General features: G+C 43.6%; 1 protein-coding gene across 1 annotated transcript in view; it reads right to left on the minus strand.

The window, feature by feature from the left end:
• Fchsd2 (FCH and double SH3 domains 2) overlaps positions 1-18,660 on the minus strand; it is a 218,493-nt gene extending 199,833 nt beyond the window's left edge. The window contains 2 exon segments of the mRNA XM_028856701.2: positions 16,803-16,900; positions 18,582-18,660. Of these exon segments, the coding sequence (XP_028712534.1) occupies positions 16,803-16,900; positions 18,582-18,602 (119 nt within the window). The 5' untranslated portion in view covers positions 18,603-18,660.
• Between the last annotated feature and the right edge of the window lie 4,128 nt (positions 18,661-22,788).

Genomic DNA, 22,788 nt, shown 5'->3' on the forward strand with positions numbered 1-22,788 from the left:
CCATGATTCACAACCTGCTTGAGACAACTGGAATTCCAACAATGTCCCTGGTATTCTAACTCCAATACATTAACACTTCTACAGGAATCAGTAACAGTAAATTGGAAATGAATCCCTGTGACCCATTTTGCCCAGCAGCAAACTGGGCAAAACAGTTATGTGATGAACAGCCGTGTGAATGTCATCATTACCGTATCTCTTGGCAAAGACCCAATCTAAGTTGGTCACATTCTCAGCCACCATGCAGAAAGACAAGAATGGACACGTGAAACAAATTTGGCCAATGAGGGGTCGGGGATTTAGCTCAGTGGTAGAGCGCTTGCCTGCCAAGCAAAAGGCCGTGGGTTCGATCCTCAGCTCAAAAAAGAAAAAAAAAAAATTGGCCAATAAGATACCATGCAAAGTCTACTGGAATATTTTAGTTAAAACTTTTCATGAGTGGAAGGAAAGAAGGAAAACCTGGGATGAGGAGGTTCAGGGAGACAACAACAAATGCATCAACTGCATAGAAGAAATTGTCACCGGGCGGTGGTGGCGCACGCCTTTCTTTAGTCCCAGCACTTGGGAGGCAGAGGCAGGCGGATCTCTGTGAGTTCGAGGCCAGCCTGGGTTTACGTTCCAGGAAAGGCACAAAGCTACACAGAGAAACCCTGTCTCGAAAAAACAAAAAAAAGGAAAAAAAGAAATTGTCTTTCCTCCTACTTCATATTATCTTATTAAATTGTAACAGGAGAGTTGGGTGTGGTAGTGCATGCCTTTGGTCCTAGCACTTGGGAGGCAGCGGCAGGCGCACCTCTAAGTTCAAGGCCAGCCTGGTCTACAGAGAGAACAGCCAGGGCTACACAGAGAAACCCTGTCTCCCAAAATAATAATAATAACAATAATAATAATTACAGTACCCAGAACCACTGATTCTAGTTAAAGAGGTTTTGGTATCACTGGATCAGTTTATCTTTGGGTCCATTACAGTTCTCAATCCACAAATTAACTCTTTAGAGAATAGTCACAGACCGTAATTTCAACTGATGTTACCAATTGCTTAATCAAACAAACTACAACTCACATAGATTTGTAAAGAATATATTATATTACATACACTGTACAAGAGATATTTTACATGTATTACTTTAATTATCAAAATAACCTGTAAAGTATTATAATTACTATAGACAAGAAATATGAGACTCAGTTAAGTGACTTGTGTCCAAAGTCCTATATTTAAAAGAAGACTAGGTAGTAGGGCTGGTAGCACAATGGTAAGCAACTACACAGTGCTTGGTACAGTCTCTCACTCTGCCCCACCAACAGAGATCACCTTCATCCTCATTTGTGTGTGGCTAAAGGATCAAGTCACGGAACAGTGCTCCCAAAATTACTCAACACACATCTATGCTTAATCCTAGTGATGAACAAATTTACTAGCTCTTAGTTTTATTCCCTTTGGCTTGGGAGAGAAATCTTCATTCAAGTCTACATTATTAAGCTGCAATGATGACCCCATCCAAAATCTAAAGAACTGAATCTTTAAATTTTAGAAACAGATAAAGATCTATGAGTAATGTCTTCTAAGTTAATAAGCCATTAAATAGCAATAGGAAGAGGCATTATTAAAACCTTGGCTCTTTGTCAAATAAGCAGTAGTCAGTGACCCAAAAAAAGCTTTATTAAATAGCCCTTTCAAACTGCATATCCTCTTCTGCTAGTTATATTTTCTTCTTAGACTCCTCCCTACATGACTGACCATAATTTGAAAGCATGTATTTAAATTTATTTAGTGTGATGGCCATTCTTAGTTGTCAACTTTACAACATCTGGAATTAAATAAAACCCAAACAGCTAGGTACACCTATGAGGCCTTTTTTTTTTTTTAATTAAATCATTTAAAGTAGAAACCCTATTTTTATACAAATAGCTTGAGGTGGAAAGATCTACCTTTAATCTGCACCATACTTCCTGGTGACAGCCTATATAAAGAACATGAGAAGGGGCTGGAGAGATGGCTCAGCAGTTAAGATCACTGGCTATTCTTCCAGAGGTCCTGAATTCAATTCCCAGCACCCACACAGTGCCTCACAACCATCTGTAATGAGGTCTGGTACCCTCTTCTGGCCTGCAGGCATACATGCAGACAGAGCACATAAATAAATCTTTAAAAAAAGGACATGAGAGAGAGGGGGAAACTCTTCACTCTTTGCTAGCTCATGTTCTCTCTCTTTTTCTGGCAAATCTATTCCTTTACTGGCCTGGCCTTAGAGCCAGCTGAGATATCCAGTCTCATGGACTGAACAACCACTGAGATTCTTGCACCTTCCAATGGTAAACAGTCATTGTCAGACTAGCTGAACCAACAGCCAATAAGTCATTCTAATAAATCCCCTTTCTCTCTAGATAGATAGGTATAGATGATAGATAGATATAGATTCATTCTATAAGTTCTGTCCCCCTACAGAACCCTAATACATATAGTTAACTATGTTAATTTAAAAATTAAATCATTTTTCCTCTCTTCTATTTGATCTTTTCCTTACAGTCCACATATTAAAAAAAGAAAATTTTCCTCTCAGGAATTACTTAATTTTTTTCATTTTAGTCTGAAAGAGATCTGAATGAGAAGCAATACTGAGTGGTGAATGAACAAAGCATTTGATTCCAGAAGCTGATACTCTACTACTAATTTGCAGGATATCTAAACACCAATGATTTCATGACATGTTATTTTATTTCTCATTAAGAAAAAAATTTTGCAGGGCTGGAGAGATTGCTTAGTGGTTAAGATATCCTGAGTTCAATTCCCAGAAGTCACATAGTGGCTCACACACCCATCTATAATGCGATCTGATGCCCTGTTCTGTCATGCAGACATACCTCCAAATACAGCACTCATATGCATAAATAAATAAACCACACTAAAGAAAAAAATTGCTGGTAAAATTTATGTAACACTTGATCACCTTAATCACTTGGGGCTTATATTTATACTTATTAAGAGAGTTCTTTTAGGCCAGGCAGTAGTGGCACACGCCTTTAATCCTAGCACTCTGGGAGGCAGAGGCATGTGAATCTCTGTGAGTTCAAGGTCAGCCTGGTCTACAGAGTGAGTTCCAAGACAGGCTCCAAAAGCTACACAGAGAAACCCTATCTCGAAAAACCAAAAAAAAAAAAAAAAAAGAGAGAGAGAGAGAGAGAGAGAGAGAGAGAGAGAGAGAGAGAGTTCTTTTAAACTTATAGTCATATTTTTATGATGTAAATAAATTCTTACATGTATAACAAAAGAAACAAATTGGTATATTACTCACATTCTCAGTTGAACTCTCCTGAATCACTTTTTTTTTTTATTAAATTTATTCTTTGGCAGTTTCATACACAGATGTATACTATATTCTGATTAGGTCACTTCTTAATTGCATATATGTATGTGTTAACATGGGGGCAGGCATGCACATGAGCACACATGCAGGTGAAGGCTAGGACAACCTCTGGTGTCATTCTTCAGTAGTTTTCCACTTTATCTTTTGGGACAGGGTCTCTCACTGGCCTGGGGGCTTGACAATTTGACTAGGCTGGCTGGCCAGGGAGCCGCACTGACTTACCTATGTCTGACTACATGGTGCTAAGATTACAAGTGCACACCACCTCATCTAGCTCTTTGGATTCTGGAGACTCAAACTCACAGGGATCCTCTAGCCTCAGCCTCCTGAGTACTGAGACTAAAGATACAAGCCATCATAACCAGTTCTAAATGACTTTCTTAAATCAGTCAATGAACCTGTTTTGCCACAGTGTTATATTATGAGCCATCAAAAGCCCATTGGATGCAACACTTCTATTCCAACCATGATCTGGGATTTTCACCCAAGCTTGTAGATGCCTATTTCCACCACTATGTGCACTAACAGACAATGACAACTAAAGCACAGCCAACTTCATCACAACAAAGATGCAGCTTAGGAAAATGTAACAGATGGGGCTGGAGAGGTGGCTCAGTGGTTAAGAGTACTGGCTGCTCTTCCAGAGGTCCTGAGTTCAATTCCCAGCACCCACATGGTGGCTCACAACCATCTGTAGTTAGATCTGATGTACTCTTCTGGCCTGCCCGCATACATGCAGGTAGAACACTGTATACATAATAAATAAATCTTTCTTAAAAAAATGTCAGAGAAAGTGTTTCTTATAATTGATAAAATACAACTTCTTCTGTCACCTTAATACTTTTCTTCCCAAACTTCAATTTCCAACTATACGAGGAGCTACCAAAACTGAATACCTGCTTGGCATTTCAGATCTTATTTAATTTACAGCAAAAAGGTAAACACTGATTTTTCCTCACATATATAAAACACAAGACTGAGAAAAGCTTTGTAACTTGTCCAAGATTACCTAGTCAGTTAAGTGGCACACGTAAGCTGCGATCTCTGTTCTACCTTCAAAGTCCTTATTTTTGCATTACTTTAGCCATCCACAAAGTGTACCACACACAAGAATTACCTCACTGGGGTTTGTTGCCCCACAGTAGTGCACTTGCCTAGTATATTCAATCTCTGGAGCAGGCAGGGGGAGAACAGCTCAATTAGTGAAAAAAATAAGAAGGAAAATGGGTTAATAATGCATAACTGACAGGAAAAATACTTCGACAGGACCCATGATGATTTTCTTAGATTAAAATTGAGAGACACAGATAAAAAAGATACTGCAGGACTGGAGAGATGGCTCAGCACTTAAGAGTTTTGTGGCTCTTTCAAAGGACCCCCATTCCATCCCAGCATCCTCGTAATGACTAGGAACTGTGTGTAACTCTAGTCCCAGAGGAGCTAAAGCCCTCTTCTGATCTTTGCAGGCACTAGGCACTCATGTGGTACACAGACATATGTGTTGGCAAAATACACATAAGAATTATAAAATTAATAAACCTTAAAAAAAAATAAAAGGTTTTAGACATACGGACCAATGGAATCAAATTGAAGACCCTGACATTAATCGGCACACATATGAACACCTGATTTTTGACAAAGAAGCCCAAACTATACAATGGACAAAAGAAAGTATCTTCAACAAATGGTGCTGACATAACTGGATATCAACATGTAAAAGATTACAATAAGATCCATATCTATCACCATGCACAAAACTCAAGTCTAAGTTGATCCAAGACCTCAACATAAATCCAGTTACACTGAACTTAATAGAAGAGAAAGTAGGAAGTACTCTTGAATGCATGGGCACAGGAGATCACTTCCTAAATATAACACCAGTAGCACAGACACTGAGAGCAACAATTAATAAATGGGACCTGTTGAAACTGAGAAGCTTTTGTAGGGCAAAAGACACGGTCAATAAGACAAAAAGAAAGCCTACAGAATGGGAAAAGATCTTCACCAACCCCACATCTGACAGAGGACTGATCTCCCAAGTATATAAAGAACTCCTCTGTTAGTCCTGCCTATACTTCCTGCCTAGGCACTGGCCAATCAAAATACTGAACAATACAATTTAAAAATGGGCTATAAAAAAATAAAAGATTAGCCAGGCAGTGGTGGCCAAGCCTTTAATCCCAGCAGAACAGGGGGATTACAGCAGAAACTCTGTAAGTTTGAGGCCAGCCTGGGCTACAGAGTTCCAAGGAAAGGCACAAAACTACACAGAGAAACCCTGTCTCAAAAAACAAAAAACAAAAAAAAAAAAAAATAAGAATAAGAATAAAAATAAAAGGTTTTAAAAAGATAAATGTAAATAAGAGTGCAGTAGTCTATAAATTAAAAATTCCCAACAATATGACCTATTTAATCTCCTGTTTTCACTTTCATCTATAAAATAAACTAGTATGATTCAAAAATTCTTCTCCATATCATATGATGACCTCCTAAGAACATTTACTAGAAAAATGTAGTCAGAAGTTTTCCTGCTGGCGGTCAGGACAAATCTCTCCCACTTGCATCCCCCAAGTAAACACACAGAGACTTATATTAATTATAAATGCTCGGCCATTAGCTCAGGCTTATTACTGACTAGCTCTTACACTTTAATTAACTCATAATTCTTATCTATGTTTAGCCATGTGGCTTGGCATCTTTTCTCAGTTCTTCCTTGTCATCTTGTTTCCTGCATCTGGCTGGTGTGTCCTGACTCAGCCTTCCTCTTCCCAGAATTCTCCTTGTCTGTTTATCCCACCTATACTTCCTGCCTGGCTACTGGCCAATCAGCATTTTATTTATCAACCAATCAGAGCAACACACATTCACAGCATACAGAATGACATTCCACAGCAGAAAAATAGTTTTTAACTATATACTCTAACTGCATACTCTAATGCTGTGGGATGGTCTGTATGTCAATTTACTCTGATTGGTCAATAAATAAAACACTGATTGGCCAGTGGCTAGGCAAGAAGTATAGGCAGGACTAACAGAGAGGAGAAAAGAAAGAACAGGAAGGCGGAAGGAGTCACTGCCAGCCACTGCCCTAACAAGAAGCATGTGAGGATGCCGGTAAGTCACGAGCCACGTGGCAAGGTACAGATTTATGGAAATGGATTAATTTAAGATATAAGAACAGTTAACAAGAAGCCTGCCACGGCCATACAGTTTGTAAGCAATATAAGTCTCTGTGTTTACTTGGTCGGGTCTGAGCAACTGTGGGACTGGCGGGTGACAAGGATTTGTCCTGACCGTGGGCCAGGCAGGAAAACTTAAGCTACACTCTAATTTAACATCACATGGATAAACCATACTAAAAAGGAAAGAACACAAGCTCTAGTATTTAGAAACTTACTTGGTCTAAGGCCTTGGAGAGCAGAGAAGAAAATAAGTAAATAATAAACTTTTAAAAAGTAAAACAGGGGGGCTAGAGAGATAGCTCAGCAGTTAAGAGAACTGACTGCGGGGATTTAGCTCCGTGGTAGAGCACTTGCCTAGCAAGCACAAGGCCCTGGGTTTGATCCTCGGCTCAAAAAAAAAAAAAAAAAAAAAAAAAAAGGCCGGGCAGTGGTGGCGCCCACCTTTAATCCCAGCACTCAGGAGGCAGAGGCAGGCAGATCTCTGTGAGTTCAAGGCCAGCCTGGGCTACAGAGCAAGATCCAGGACAAGCGCCAAAAGCTACACAGAGAAACCCTGTGGGGGTGGGGGGGGGGGAGACACACTGACTACTCTTCCAAAGGACCCAAATTCAATGCCCAGCACTCACATGGCAACTAACAACTGTCTGTAACTCCAAGATCTAACACTCTCACATAAACATGCATGCAGGCAAAACACTAATGCACATAAGCAAAAATAAATAAATTTTAAAGGTGGGGGGCTGGAGAGATAACTCAGTGGTTAAGAGCACTGGCTGTTCTTCCAGAGGACTGGGGTTCAAATCCCAGCACCCATAAGGCAGTGCTTGGCAGCTCACAACTGTCTGTAACCCCTGTTCCAGGGGATTGGACTCCCTCACAGACATATATGCAGGTAAAACACCAATGTACTTAAAGTAAAATTTTTACAAATTAAAAAAAAAGCCATAGCACACTTTTTCCTCCTTCTACCATGTCAGTCCCTGGGATCGAACTCAGGTGGTTAGACATGGTGGCAAGAGCCTTTATTCCTTTAAGGAAAAAAAAAAGTAAAACAAGTATGTATAGGCACATGGTAGTGGTGGCGGCCACCTTTAATCCCAGCACTTGGGAGGCAAAGGCAGGCAGAGCTCTGAGTTCAAGGCCAGCCTGGACTATGTAACATACACAACAAGTTCCAGGATTGGGGGGGGGGGGGCGCGGTTTACACAGAGAAACATTGTCTCAGAAAAAAAAAAAAAAAAAAAAAAAAACAGGCTGTGAAAGGTGGCAAATGTCTGTAATCCTAGCATTCAAGAGGTAAAAGTGAGAGAATCACTGCGAACCTGGCCTGGCCTGATACATGTAGCAAGTATGAGGCTAGCCAGGGCTATGTAGGAAGATCTATGTTGTCTTAAAACAACAACAAAAAGTCAAGTATGCTTGAACACTGTTGACAGTAAATTTCAACAGGAAATGCATCAGTATGAAATCCCCGCAAAGAATGGAATGTCCTTGATTAACAACAAATGAGTTCCCTTTCCTTTTCATACTTCACTCCTAACATGTGACTTTCAAAAACCCACCCCTAAAGAAATGAGAAGGGAGGAGAGCAAAGGAAAGGACTGTCCTAATTGACCTCCTCCCCTCAGATTCCAGAAAAAAAAGGGAGTGTGGTGGGAACCGGCCACATCTGGCATAAAATTCTCCTGTTCGCATCTCAGTGAATCTTAGGTTTGCTCTTTAGCTTCTTTTAACATCATAAAAACGTCATCTGTACAAATGAGGCATGGTGTGCAGGCCTAGAAGTCCAGCACTAAGGAGGCAGAGGGAGAATGATCAGGTCAAGGTCATCATCTTCAGCTACAAAAGGAGGCCCCAGGCCAGCCTGGACTTGGGACAGTTCGTCTTTCCTTCTAACATCTAAGTGTCAGGGATGGAACTCAAGTCATTAGGCTCGCAGAAGGACCCACTGAGCTATTTCAAAGGCTCAATAAGACCCATTCAAGGGCCAGGTGGTGGCGGTGGCGGTGGCGGTGGCGGTGGCGGCGCACGGCGGCGGCGCACGCCTTCAATCCCAGCACTCGGGAGGCAGAGCCAGGTGGATCTTTGTGAGTTGGAGGCCAGCCTGGTCTATTGAGTGAGATCCAGGACAGGCACCAAAACTACAGAGAAACCCTGTCTCGAAAAACCAAAACAAAACAAAACAAAAAAGACCCATTCAAAAAACAAAAACAAAGAAAAGCATTGTTACTATTCATCATTCCTTCATATTAGAAAGAAAAAGAAGTCAGGCATGATAAAAACATACCTAGAATCCCAGCAATTGGGAGGAAAATCAGGAGGACTACCAGGAGTTCAAGACCAGCCTGGGCTATAGTGTAGGAGCCTATCTCAAAAACAATTTAAAATTTTTCCACTTGGGAGGTTTTATAATATAAATAAACTGAATAAACTGAAATGCTCCAAAATCCAAAAACTGTTATGCAGACTCAACTCACATTGGAGGGAAAGAGAACCAGAAGCCTAAACTGGTGTTTAAGCGGGAAATACTATATTCTACTACTTAAAGTGACTGCTTTGAGATCTTTCAATGTACCAAAAGTCACCTGCTGCTAATACAGAGCTACTTCTGTATTAGCTTAGGGAAATAGGGAGACACTCTGAAAAAAAAGATTATCATGACAGCTAAAGTCAGAATTAAAAGAAAATCAAATTAACTTAAAGTTTCCATACTACTCACCTCCAAACAAATTCACAGGTATTCAAAACCTGCAGATGCATAATGGAGATACATCTACTAATGTGTTTATTACATCACAATACATTTAACATGGCATATTAAAAAGCCACACATAAACTTACACTTTCTAAAGGGTTTAGATTTAAAATATTTAAACTTAAGTAAATATATTTTGTGTTTGAGTGTTTTGCCTGTATTTAAGCCGGTGTAGCACATGCATGCTGGACCTGGAGAGGTCTTAAGAGGGCCACAGATTTCCCCCAGAAGAGGAGTTACAAATGGTTGTGAGCCTCAGTGTGGGTGCAGGGAATAGAACCTGCGTCTTCTATCAGTGCTCTTAACCACTGAGTCATCTCTCCTAGGTGGACCTGGTTTAAAACATCCTCTACATCATAATTCTACCCAAGGCAGATTTTTTTTTTTTTTTTATTTTAGTTTCTGAGACAAAGTCTGTAACTTTGGCTGGCTGGCCTAGAGCTCCCTGTGTAAACCAAACTGGCCTCATACTCACAGAGACCTACCAGCTTCAGATTCCTGAGTGCTGGATTAAAGGCATGTGCCACCATGCCCAGCTCATAAGACACATCTTAACTCCTATCATTTCTAAATGGCTACCTGTTTATGCTAAGTGAACTTACAAGCCAATCTACCAATCTACTCTCACCTGCAAGTTCCATGGCAGGCATGTGATGGTCAGAGGACAACTTGCAGTAGTTCTTTCCCAGGGATCAAACTCCTGCTAACAAGCTTAGCAGCAAGTGACTCGACCTGCTGAGCCAACTGACAAACCTATAGTAAAGTGGGGTTTTGTGTTTTTAAGATTTATTTGTTTTGTGTGTATGAGTGTTTTACCTGCATGTATGTATGTTTACCACATGCATGCAGTACCCATGGAGGTCAGAAGAGTACACTGGATCCCCTGGTGCTAGAGTCCCAGATGGTTGTAAGCCACTGTGTGGGTGCTGGCCAAAACTGGGTCCTCTGCAAGACTGACAAGTACTCTCAACAGCTGAGCCAACTATCCAGTCCTTGTTTTGTTTTTCTCAGATGAACAACTTGTCTTGTTTATCTGAAGTATTTTATAGGCTTTAGTGAGTTTATGAACAACATAAAAACAATCACATCTTAGCTCTTCCTGTGGAAATTAAACATTTCTGTAAAATGCACTGTTTGGTTTTGTTTTTAAAGATTTATTTGTTTTCATTTTATATATACATATGAATGTTTTGCTTGAGTGTGTGGGCATTACATGTATGCAGTGCCCACAATGGCCAGAGAGGGTGTCAGACCCACTGGAATTGCAGTTATCAAAGGTTATACTCCACTACGCTGGTGCTGAGAACGGAACACAGGTCCATTCAGCAAGTGTTCTTACTGAGCCATCTTTCCTGCCCCTGGTTTTGCTTTTTTGAGTTTGTAGCAGTATAGCCCAGGCAGCCTCCAGGTGGATTTGTTTGTTTGGGGTTTACAAGCTTTTGGGTTTTGTTACAAGTTTACATCACTATGTAGCCCAGAATGACTTCAAACTTCTGCAATCCTGCCTCAGTCTCCCAAGTGCTTAGATTAAAGATATGTGCTACCATATCTAGCTCTTAAAAATGCCTGTTTTGTTTCTTGAGTGTTTCACTATTGGTTTTATTTGAGACAGTGTTATCACTATGTAACCCTAGGTGACCTGGGACTACTCTGTAGACCAAGACAGCCTCAAATTCACAGAGATACTCCTGCCTCTGCTTCCCAAATAATAGGATTACAGGCATGGTAACAATACAGCATGTCTGTCTTAAAATGTAGTCTTTTTTTTTTTTTTTAAGATTTATTTATTTATTATGTATACAATGTTCTGCCTGCATGTATGACTGCAGGCCAGAAGAGGGCAGTAGATCTCATTACAGATGGTTGTGAGCCATCATGTGGTTGCTGGGAATTGAACTCAGGACCTCTGGAAGAACAGTCAGTGCTCTTAACCTCTGAGCCATCTCTCCAGCACCAAAATGTATTCTTGTTTGTGTTTGTTTGGTTTGGTTTGGTTGTTTGGTTTTGGTTTTTTCAAGACAGGGTTTCTCTGTAACTGCCCTGGCTATCCTAGAACTCACTGTATAGACCAGACTGGCCTTGAACTCACAAAGATCCACCTGCTTCTGCCTCCTAAATGCTAGGATTAAAGGTGTAAACCGCCAAGCAGAGCTTAATTGTTTTTTGAGACAGGGTCTGTCTACATAGCCCTGACTATCCTGTAACTCACTATGTAGACCAGACTGGCCTCATACTCTCAAGAGACCTGTCTGCTTTCTTCCTCTAAGTGCTGGGATTAAAGGAATACACCACCATGCCCAGCTTAAAATTTATTCTTAAGGATACTCATAGACACAACTATCACATTCAATAAGGTATCATATTTCCACAGAGGAAATATAGAGCTTTTCCTATTACATGAAACTACAAAAAATCTTCAGCACTTTTGTTCTGTGTAAGTAGAAGTTTAATTGTGTAACAATATCTGGTGACACATGGCATGATCACTTTATTTCACAAAATGAGTCAAACCAAAAGCATCTTTGAACCAGCGCAGACGCTAAGACTGAGAGGCCTAAAAGCATGTTTTAGCAAGTAATGGTATATGCTACTTACAATTATATGGGAATGAAAAAAAGAGTGCACTGACTCCTTTAAAATATTCCGCTAATGCCTGGTATACTACCAGACTCTTGCTTTTAAATTTTTATTTATTTAGTTGGTTTTGATTTTTTGAGACAGGGTCTCACTCGGTAGTATAAATTGGTCTGAAACTTGCTTTGTAACCCAGGGTAGCCTCAAACTCATGGCAATTCTCCTATCCCAGTCTCCCAAGTGCCAGGATTACATGCATAAACTACCATGCCCAGATACATTTTACATATAATAAAGATATACTTTATGTCAAAAATAGTAATGAGGCCGTGAAAGATGAGGATCTGAGTTCAGATCTCCAGCACACATGTGAAAGCAGAATGTGGTGGTGTTTGCCTAAAAAGTGAGGGCAAGAAGATCCCTAGGGTGTGCTGGCCAGCCTGCCTGTCAAGCTATAGCAATGAGCTCCAGGTTCAGTGAGAGACCCTGTATCAAACGTAAGATGGAAAAGGGCTAAGGAGACGGCTCAGTGGATAAAGTGCTTGTCAGTCATAAGGACTAGAGTTCAGGTTTCCCAGCACCCACATTAAAAAGCCAACAAGGCCTGGCAGTTTGTTTGTAATCCCAGAGATGGATTATTTAGACTAGCCCAGTCAGTAATCTTGGGGTTCAGGAACAGAACCTATCTCTCAGTAATTGAAATGGAAATGACTGAGAAAGACACCTGACAACAACTTCTGGCCTTCATACACAGGGACATACACACACACACACACACACATACACACACACACTCACACCACATACCTACACACAAAATAAACAAGATGGCAAACAACTGAAGAAAAACATCAACCTCTCACCTGCACAGGAACACACAAGCACACTGTGATGGTTTGAATAAAAACTGCCCCCACAGGCTCACATATTTGAATGCTTAGTCATCACAGAGTGGCACTATTTGGGAGGGATTAGTAGGTGTGGCCTTGCTGAAGGAAGTGCATCACTGGGGGTGAGCTTTGAGGTTTCAAAGGATCAAGCCAGGCTCTCTGTGTGTGTCTCTCTCTCCCTAACTGCCTGTAGATCCAAATGTAGTACTCATACTGCTTCTCCAGTACAATGTCTGCCTGCATGCCACCACGATCCCCACCAGGATGACAATGGACTAAACCTCTAAAACTGTAAGCAAGCCCCACTTAAATGCTTTCTTTTTAAGAGTTACTATGGTCAGCCTGGTGGTGGTGGTGGGTGCATACATTTAATCAGGAGGCAGAGGCAGGCAGATCTCTGAGACTTTGAGGTTAGCCTGGTCTATAGAACAAGTTCCAGGACAGCCAAGGCTACACAGAGAAACTATAATCCCAGACCTCAGGAAGCAGACAGATGGATTGATTGGTCACAAATTCAAGGTCAATCTGACCTACAGGGTAAATTCCTGACCAGTCCAGGGTCCAAAGCAAAAACCTACATGAAAATGACAAAAAGAAAAAGAGGAGGAAGAAGAAAACCACAACTACAGAGTATACAGATAATTAGATGTCCTGAGTGGCCAAAGAAAAACAATGCATAAAATGATAATAATCAAGCCAAAAAAGGTCTGCAGCCATTATACTATAACAAGGTATTGGGCCTTTATCTAGACGGCCACAGAAAGAGGAACTAATCACACTGTGGAAGACAGACTACTAAAGAGAGATTGAAGAAAGGAAAACATGAAGATAGTGCTGTGACAATTAGAATACTGCTATAATAATGCAAAGGAGAGCGGATGAATTAGAAAAAAATTCAAACAGTAGCAAAGCAGGAGCAACAACCTATATCAACCTAGATTAATTATGTTGCATTTGTATATACTGTCATTTGATCTGCATAAGCTATAAGAATGAACGATAATATTGCCCCATTCTACAAATGAGAAAACTGACGTTTAGAAAGATTAAGTCAATTTTCAAAAGTCAGTATGGATAATAAGTAAAAGAGTTTGGGCATGCCGGGCGGTGGTGGCGCACACCTTTAATCCCAAGCATTCGGAGGCAGAGGCAGGCAGATCTGAGTTCGAGGCCAGCCTGGGCTACAGAGTGAGTCCAGGAAAGGCGCAAAGCTACACAGAGAAACCCTGTCTCAAAAGAAAAAGATTTTGGACAGAAATCCAAGACTGAGTAACTACAATGTCCAGACTCTTGACCTTAAGCTCTTGCACTATGGTACCAACAAAAAAAATCAAGAGGTTCTCAGATGAGACCATCAATGAGACTTCATGATACGCCACACAAAAGATCTCTACTTACACACTAACTTTTCCTTCCTGAGATCTTTCTAAAAATTGATTACTTCTTTTATCTAGAGATGTATATGAAATATCTTAGTAGGCTTAACAGATGTCTAAAACTGAATTTTTAACAATATCAAGTTTTAGTATTATGCAGAGAAATCTTTTAATCGAAAACCTTACTTGTGGAAGCTATGAATGTATCCTAGTGATACAGCACATGCTTAATGTATACCAGGCCTTGGGGTTCAATGACCAGTACAACTTAAAACAAATACCCTGGGTGCTGGAGAGATGGCTCAAAGGTTCAACTGGCTGCTCTTGCAGAGAGAGATCTTAAGTTCAATTCCCAGCATCCACATGGTGGCTCACAACCATCTATAATGGTGCCCTCTTGTGATCTGCAGGCATACATACCAGCAGAACACTATATACATAATAAATAAAGCTTAAAAAAAAAAAAAAGCAAATGCCCCCACCATGAGACCATAAGAAGAAAACAAAAGAGAAAGACATAAAAAGACAAACAATGGGGGGAGGGGGAGGGGGCGAGAGGGGGAGAACAGGGGAATCTGTGGCTATTATGTTGAACTGAATGGTGTTGTAAAATAAAAAAAAATTAAAAAAAAAAGAATTCAGGATGTTCCATCCTTCAAAAAAAAAAAAAGACAAACAAGAAGCTGGAGAGATGCCTCAGTGGTTAAGTGCACTTCCTGATCTTCTAGAAGACCTGAGGTCAGTTCCCAGCACCCACAGCAGGTGGCTTACATCTGCCTGCAACTCTAGCGCCAGGAGATTCAACACCCTTTTCTGGTCTCCACATGTACCTAAATACACATGGAATACACACACACACACACACACACACACACACACACAATCCTAAACAATTATTTTAAAAGAGAAACAAATTCATAATTGAAATAGAGCTCTTTCCAGTCAGAAAAGCAACGCTGGTATATTCAAAATGAATGAAAACATTTATATGCCTTGGAAATCCTAAAAAGACAGTTGTATAGAAGAAATGCTCATAAAAAGTATCTAAAGGAAGCATGAGTAAAATCTCTTAAAAATCTTTGAGCTGTAGCTGGAGTTTTCTCCAGTCCTGCCTGGCCCACGGTCAGGACAAATCTCTCACCCGCCAGTCCTGCAGCCATAAATAGCTCAGCTATCCAAAACATATATAATTTTATCTTAACAATATATGGTAATGTTTTTCATGAACATGATGTCAGGATACTATGGGGAAAATAGCCAACTGATGATTTACGACTTTAATTCTAATTTGATAATTGTATTATAAGAGTAAGAATTGGAGCTGCTCTATTTGAATATGCAAATCATCTTTTATCCTTTATAAAAATATCTGTTTAACTGTCAGCTTGTACTACAGGTGGCAGGTCAGGCATGGTGGTGCACTTTTTTTTTTTATGACTTATTTATTTTATGTACACTGGTGTTTTGTCTGCATGTATATATCTGTGTAAGCATGTCGGATCCCTTGGAACAAAAGTTACAGACAATTATGAGCTGCCATGTAGGCATTGGAAATTGAACTCAGGTCCTCTGGAAGAAAGGCCAGTGCTCTTAACTGCTGAGCCATCTCTCTAGCCAAGTGGTGAATGACTTTAATCCCAGCACTGGGAAGCAGAGGCAGGAGAATCTCTGTGGGTTCCACCCAACCTGGTCTACACAGTGAGTTCCAGAACAGCCAGGACTACAAGAGAGAGACCCTGTCCCATAAAAATAAAAAAAATTTAAGCCGAGCGGTGGTGGCACACACCTTTAATCCCAGCACTCAGGAGGCAGAGACAGGCAGATCTCTGTGAGTTTGAGGCCAGCCTGGGCTACAGAGTGAGTTCCAGGAAAGGATCTAAAGCTATACAAAGAAATCCTGTCTCAAAAAATAAAATTTTAAAAAGTGGCAATTCCTTTAATAAAATAATTCCTACTTTCTGCTCATTTTTACAATATCTTCTTTTTTTCCCCCTTTTTTGAAAAAGAGTTTCCCTTTGAAGTCCAGGCTGGCCCTGAACTTGTGCTCCTCCGTCCTCAGCCTCCAGAGAGCTGGAATTACTGAGATTGCAGCTCTGTGCCCCCATGTCCACCTTACTATGCTCAGTTCTAACACTCATTCTCACAATGTTAGTGCAATATCTTACCTATTAAATTCAGAGTTTCCTTGATTATGAATACAGGTATCTTTAATAAAACATGACAATTAGTTCTCACTGAATTGTGCATTTAAACAAAGTTATACTTGCTTTCCATGTTTTAACAAACAGTTAAATTATCTGGGGTAACTGGCTCATCCCAGATATTAACCATTAACCGTAAGTATCAGCTTAAAAGTCTGTATAGAATTGTTTAAGCCAATAAATAACTCACAACTTGGTGAAAAGATGCAAGAATTTCACCTGAGTTTCAGACAAACTAATAGACTCTTAAGGCCCTTATTTTTCAATAGCATGTGTACACTGAGGGAAAGTTCGCACTGTGTTAGTTCCAGTTCTGACCTCTAGCTGAGTCAAAATTCTGCAGCCTGAAAGCAGGAAATCCAAAAGGAAATTCCATCATCAGATCCTGGGGCTTGGCGACTCAAAGGTCCTGAGCGGCAGATACCGAGGTTCTCCAACGCTCTACTGTGATCTTACCTCATATCTTCAAGTAAGTCACACTCCGCCTGATGTTTGGCTTGAAGTTTTGTCATCTGCTCACCTTGAATGTTCTTCAGCTCTTGTGTAACTTTCACCTAAAACACAGCATGCATTTATGAAGGCTTTTACTACAACTTAAGAAAACAGTATTTGTTAGAACGTATACTTCCAGTTTTCCTCTCCCTAAAGACTAAAAAATTCATTATTTGCCACCTAGTTTTATTAATTAACTATGATTAATGAAAAAAGTTAGCCAAAGAATCTAAAACAGGTACTGAATAAAAATTCAAAAATATAAAAATTACAGTTTAAAAGAGTGTAAACTGTCATTTTGCCTTCTTTCTTGCCAAAGATACAAATATTAACCATCAGGAGCAGTGAGCACAGATGAAAGAAATCATACAGTATCTAACACCTAGCGACTGAAATTTACACAATCATGAAATAATGTGCATGAATAAACTACATAAAATATTCCATAATGGTTGCAAGGAGGCACACCGTCTCAGAATGATGCCCTCCACTCTGACAGCGCATCAAATCACAATCTCCTTCTCACAAAGGAGAACGCAAAAGTGACCTTCCAGCATATGCAGGGCTTTTAAACTAACCCAGTAAGCCAGGCCAGGTGGCAGCCCCACTTCAAACAGCGAGAACCGCCAAAGCCAGCTGGCCGGAGCGTCCCCGGCCATGCCGGACCCCGGGGGTTGCAATTGGTTTGCGATTATGGTGGAATCCTGGCCACCAGAGCAAAGATACATGAAGAGGTGGGGTACACGTGCAGGGGGAAAGGGGTGGGGGAATGAGTTAACTGGAGAAACGCAGATTAAGAAAGGGAAAGGAAAGGAAACAGAGACGAGGAGTTACTCATGTGGCCAATGTTTGCCCACGAGAGGAGGATATAACTGTCTCAACCCACTGCTCAGAGTAGATATCTAGTATCCATCTGAAAGATTTCAAAAGACAAGGACACAGCCTTAGCCGCCGGGAAAGGTAGAGAAGGGCGGCGCAGCGGGGAAGCTGCTGGCAAGCCCCAGAGCACCCGTCACTGCCACCCAGGCCATGCGAACCCCAACCGTAGTGCTCAAGCCACGCATCGCCAGGTTCTGGCTTTCAGACTGGAAGCTCCACCGTTTCCCTGGCCCCTTAGCCGGAGGCGGGGCGGGGGGGGGGGCGGGGCCCGTCAATCCTTAATTTGCTTTCCCTTGGGGTGGGAGGGCGGTGACCGTACCAACTTCTTTTCCGCAGCCCCGTGGGAAAAACAGGCCAAATCTTGGGGCTAGACTTGAAACAACACACCCCCCCCCGCTCGCCGCCGCACAAATGTGCCAATGGGTGGGGTGTCGACAAGCAACTGGAGGGCTCGAACCTGGCACAGACCAAACAATCCTACACGTACAAGGCTCTGCAAATCTACAGGGGCTTCCCCCGCCTCCCCTCCGTGCAGCCCCGAGAATGCACTTTGCACTGGGCAGCACTGCCATGCAGCTAGACACACATATGCATGCCCGAAAAACTCCAGCGAATGTCTGGGGGGGGAGGGGATGTCCTCCCCAGTGCAGTGGACAAGCACCGGCCGCCCCTCGGTCGGAAAGACACCTCACACGCGACCCCCTGCCTGGAGCAGGCGGCAACTCAGTGACAAGCCAAGAGGCGAGAGCGGTCACGGCCCCTTGCGGGAAGGGGAGGGGGCGCAGCGGTCTCCCCAGCCGCGTTCTTTGTACGCACCACCACCACCCCAAAATCTCCAAAGCCCCCCGCCAGCGGCGCCCTTACCTTCCTCGGCGGCGGCTGCATGATGCTGAAGGGACATCAATCCTCCGCCCACCCCCGACGGCGGCGTTTAAAGGACTGGAGGGTGAGGAGGGCTGGAGAAAAGGGGGCGGCCCAGCGAGCCAGGGCGCGCGCGCGCGCGCGTGTGTGAAAGGAGAGAGCCTGAGGAGGAGGAGAACTTGCCCCGGAGACAGCGAGGCTGGCGGACGGCGGCGGCGGCGGCAGCACCCGGGTCGCAGCAGAGTGTGGAGAGAAGGAGGAGGAGCGCCGGGAAGGCCTGGGGCCCGGGCGGCCCGGGGGGTGTGTGAGGGAAGGAGGCGGGACGGCCAGGGGGGCGGGGGCCGCGAGCGGGGGCGCTGCGGGGCTCGCGGCTCGCCGGCCGCCGTGGTCCGCGCTGGCCGCCTGCCGCGGCTCGGCTGCAGCTGGCTGACGCGGCGGCCCCCACCCACCCACCCACCCGCTCCGGGCAGCCAGGCCCTCGCCGTGCCCGACGCCCCCGCCCGGCCCGGGAAGGAGGAAGGCGGGGCTGCGCTCCCCGCTTGGGCTCCGCCAACCACTCAGGCCGCGGGAATTTCCGGCCCCGGCGCGCGCCGCAGCGCCCCGCTCCGGCGGCAGCGGGAAGCGCTTCTGGCCACCGCCTGCTTCAGGGGGAGCGAGGCCGCGCCACGGGGCTCCGGATCTCGGCGTGAGCAGCGGGGAGGGGGGGAGACTTCATGGATGGATCGGCGGAGGGGAAGGATGGAAACGGGAGCGGGGCTCGGGAGATTCCCCCCCCCCGGTTCTCTCTGCGAGTGGAACGTTCCAGACGCTGCCCAGGCTCCCTCCCCCACACGGAGAAGGCAGCTGGGGGCTTCCCGCGCGCCTTCCCGCCAGCCCGCTGGGGCGCGCGCCTCCCCCCGGGAGCGCGCACGTGGGCGGGAGAGGGTTCTGCGCCGACGCACGCGCACAGGCCGCCCCCGCCTCCAGCCCGGCGTGTGCGACTGCACCGTTTGTATGGGATTTCTCAGGAGTAGGGGGGCTGCGCTCGCAGTGGGATGATTTGCAGGGAGGAGAGGGTAGCGAGGAGAATTCCGGTTTTGCTTCCCCTCGGCCCCTGGGATACCCTCCCTCGTCAGCATTTTTTTTGTGTGTGCACTGAGAAATTGAGCATGAATGAGTCCCTTTACAACTGGCCGCAGGTGCCAGGCCTATGCCATTGGAGGAGGGCAGGTGGGAAGAACCTAAAATTGCTAGGCAAAGGAGTGAATGGCCCTCCATTACAGAGCATTTAGCCAGAGAACGCTGGAAAAGAAGGAAAAGCTCTTAAGTCGGGCACTCCCATATCACGGATGGGAAGGCTAGTGTCCTCAGAGAAGTGGAGATGGTCTCAAGGTCACGTGGCATGACTAGACTCCTTGAATCAGGGAGGGTTCTATGGGTTATAAAGAAACAAGCAAGGACTCGGGGTGGGGAGTGGGCTTTGCTCAGTGTTAGGGGCCCATGCCTAGCAGCCATAGAGGTCCTGGGTTCATCCCCAGCACAGCAGAGGAAAGAAAGGAAAGGAGTAGGTGAAGAATAAGAACAGAGTGACAGCAAGAGCCATGGGGGAACTTTCGAAGGAAGCTCTTGTCTGGACTCAGGACTTCTGAGTCAACCCACTTTGAACTAGTTGGATGAACTCAGCCTCATCTAACAACGACAGTGCTCATATCTCAGGAGGATCCCCTTCAGGCACCTTCCTGCTCTACTATCCAGACCACCAGAGGAGTGGGCATCAGTCTCCCTTGGGTTGCTTGGAATAGTAGAAAAACCTCTTCCTCGTTCCTCAGCACCTGCTTTGAGCCTCAGATCCACACACAGCCGCTATGTGAGCTGGATCTCCCCCCCACGCTCAATACAGAACTTGCAGTCCTGGGTAACTGTTCTCAGAAACACAGTTCAGGCAAAAAAGGAAGGTCCATGAGACCTGCCTAGACCAGGGGAACTTGCCAGATAACTTACTGCCTCTGGCCAAAAGATGGAAAAGTGGGACTTGGACCCAGGTGTTTCACATTGAGTTAACTCACATGCTGTGTGGGGAAGTAACAGCTCTAGAGCTGTGCATAAACTAGAAAACCTACTCTTCTATTTCTGCTTTCTTTGAGGCCGTTTGCCACCTGAGTCCTCAATCAGATCAGGAAGGCCTGGGGCAAGGGAACAGTGCCTGGGAACCCGGAGTCCTGAACACCACCGTGGGGCAACTGCTAGAGGTAGGGAGACCGCCCCTTTCTCGGCCTCACCACTGAGCCTTGTACTCCTTCGGCTTTTGTTTCCTCGCCTGCAAAATGGGGGTATAAACTATCCTTACAGACTTGTACTAATTAGAATGTCTCCAACTGCAGACCTGGCACATGGTCAATGTTCAATAAGTGTTCATTGATTCATTCACTGATAAAATATTTCCTGCTGCCCTACTTTATGTGAAGCCCACACCAAATAGTAGGATGTAGAAGTGAGCAAGGCAGAATCATCCAGAGTTCCAGACTAAAGGGGACTGGTGACATCACCTGCCCAGACGCAGTGTCCTGCACCCAGCAAGTGCCTAACCAAGGTCTGCTAAGTTCTAGTGCTAGGTACAGCTGCTCTGGCCCAGGGGTTATCCTCTGTCACTTCCTTGGAAGTGAATACTGAGGATATAAAGTTGCTGGATATTAGAAGATTTAGTATCTAGCCTAGACACTGCTTTACTGTGCATTCAGTGGATATCAGAGCCCATCTATAACATACAGTAAAGAATACAATGCATGATATCAAATACCTAATTAATATAATCTCAGCACTTGGGAAGGTAAAGCAGAAAGATCATGACTTTGTGGTAGCCCAATTTATCTACAGACACCCTGTCTCAAATAAATCAATAACTGTAACAGAAAGAAAAGAAAAAGGGGCTGGAGAGGAGGCTCAGCAGTTAAGAGCACTTGTTGCTCTTGCAGAGGACCAACGTTCAATCCCCTGCACACCACATGGTGCTTACAACCATCTGTGCCTCTTGTTCCAAGGGGATCTGATGCCCTCTTCTGACCTCTGCAGGTACCAGGCACATACGTGATACATATACACATGCAATCAAACCATCCATACACTTAAAATAATAAATCATTTTTAAATATTTAATTTGCAACATGCATTTTTCAAATCGTAAAGTTTTTTTGGGAGGGTTGTTTTTTTTTTTTTTTTTTTGGTTTTTGGTTTTTTTTGTTTTTTTTTTTTTTCAACACAGGGTTTCTCTGTGTAACAGCCCTAGCCCTCCTGAAACTAGCTTTATTGACCAGGCTGGCTTTGAAATCACAAAGATCTGTCTGCCTCTGCCTCTAGAGTGCTGGGAGTAAAGGTGTGTACCACCAGGCCCAGCCAAATCCTAAACTTTCTAATGGTTTCTTCAAACTAATGTTTACAATAACCCTATGACATATTATTATTTTCTTCATTTTTACAGATAAGGACCCAAAGACCCAAAAGAAATTAATGACTTGCCCTGAAGTGATAGGTTTGGAATCATAACCCAAATCCTTCTACTAGGCATTGTCCTCTATGAAGACTATATAAAGGAATTGGGAGAGTTCTCCCAGTATGATGAGTTAGTCTTTATTATCAACTCCACTGGATTTGGAATCACCTAGGAGACACACCTCTAGGCATGTCTGTTAAGGTTGTTTGCAGAGAGTTTTAACTAAAGAGGGAAGATCCACCCTGAATGTGAGCAGCATACCCATGGACTGGGGTCCCAGGGTGAGTGAAAAGGGGAAGGAGATAGCAGGCTGAGTGACAGCTTTAATCTGTTTCCTGACTGCAGGTACAAAGTGACCAGCCACCTTCTGTTCTCACTGGTGTGACTTCCATGGTGGTCTGTAGCCCCTTAAGCCACAATAAACCCTCCTTTGCTTAAGTCAAGTGTCATGCACAAAACTGAAAAGGTCACTCACATCTCAGGAATAAAGCAGCTCTACAGAAGCCTGACTTAAATAGACCTCTTCCGACAAGTATGGAGACTTGGGTTTTGCTTCTGTAATATAAGGAAGCACAATGCTACTAGTAAGATCTCTTGAGATTATTGAAGGGAAATCTACAGAGCACCATGCTCTGTGACCTCAGAGACAACTAACACATCTCTGTGGATCTCAGGAAGGTTTTCCAGGCAGACCAGTTCCTGGAGGGAAGGAGGAATGTTTCCATCCCTGGGGCTGTACACTCA

Source organism: Peromyscus leucopus, chromosome 1, assembly GCF_004664715.2.
Source record: "Peromyscus leucopus breed LL Stock chromosome 1, UCI_PerLeu_2.1, whole genome shotgun sequence".
NCBI classification, from domain to species: domain Eukaryota; kingdom Metazoa; phylum Chordata; class Mammalia; order Rodentia; family Cricetidae; genus Peromyscus; species Peromyscus leucopus.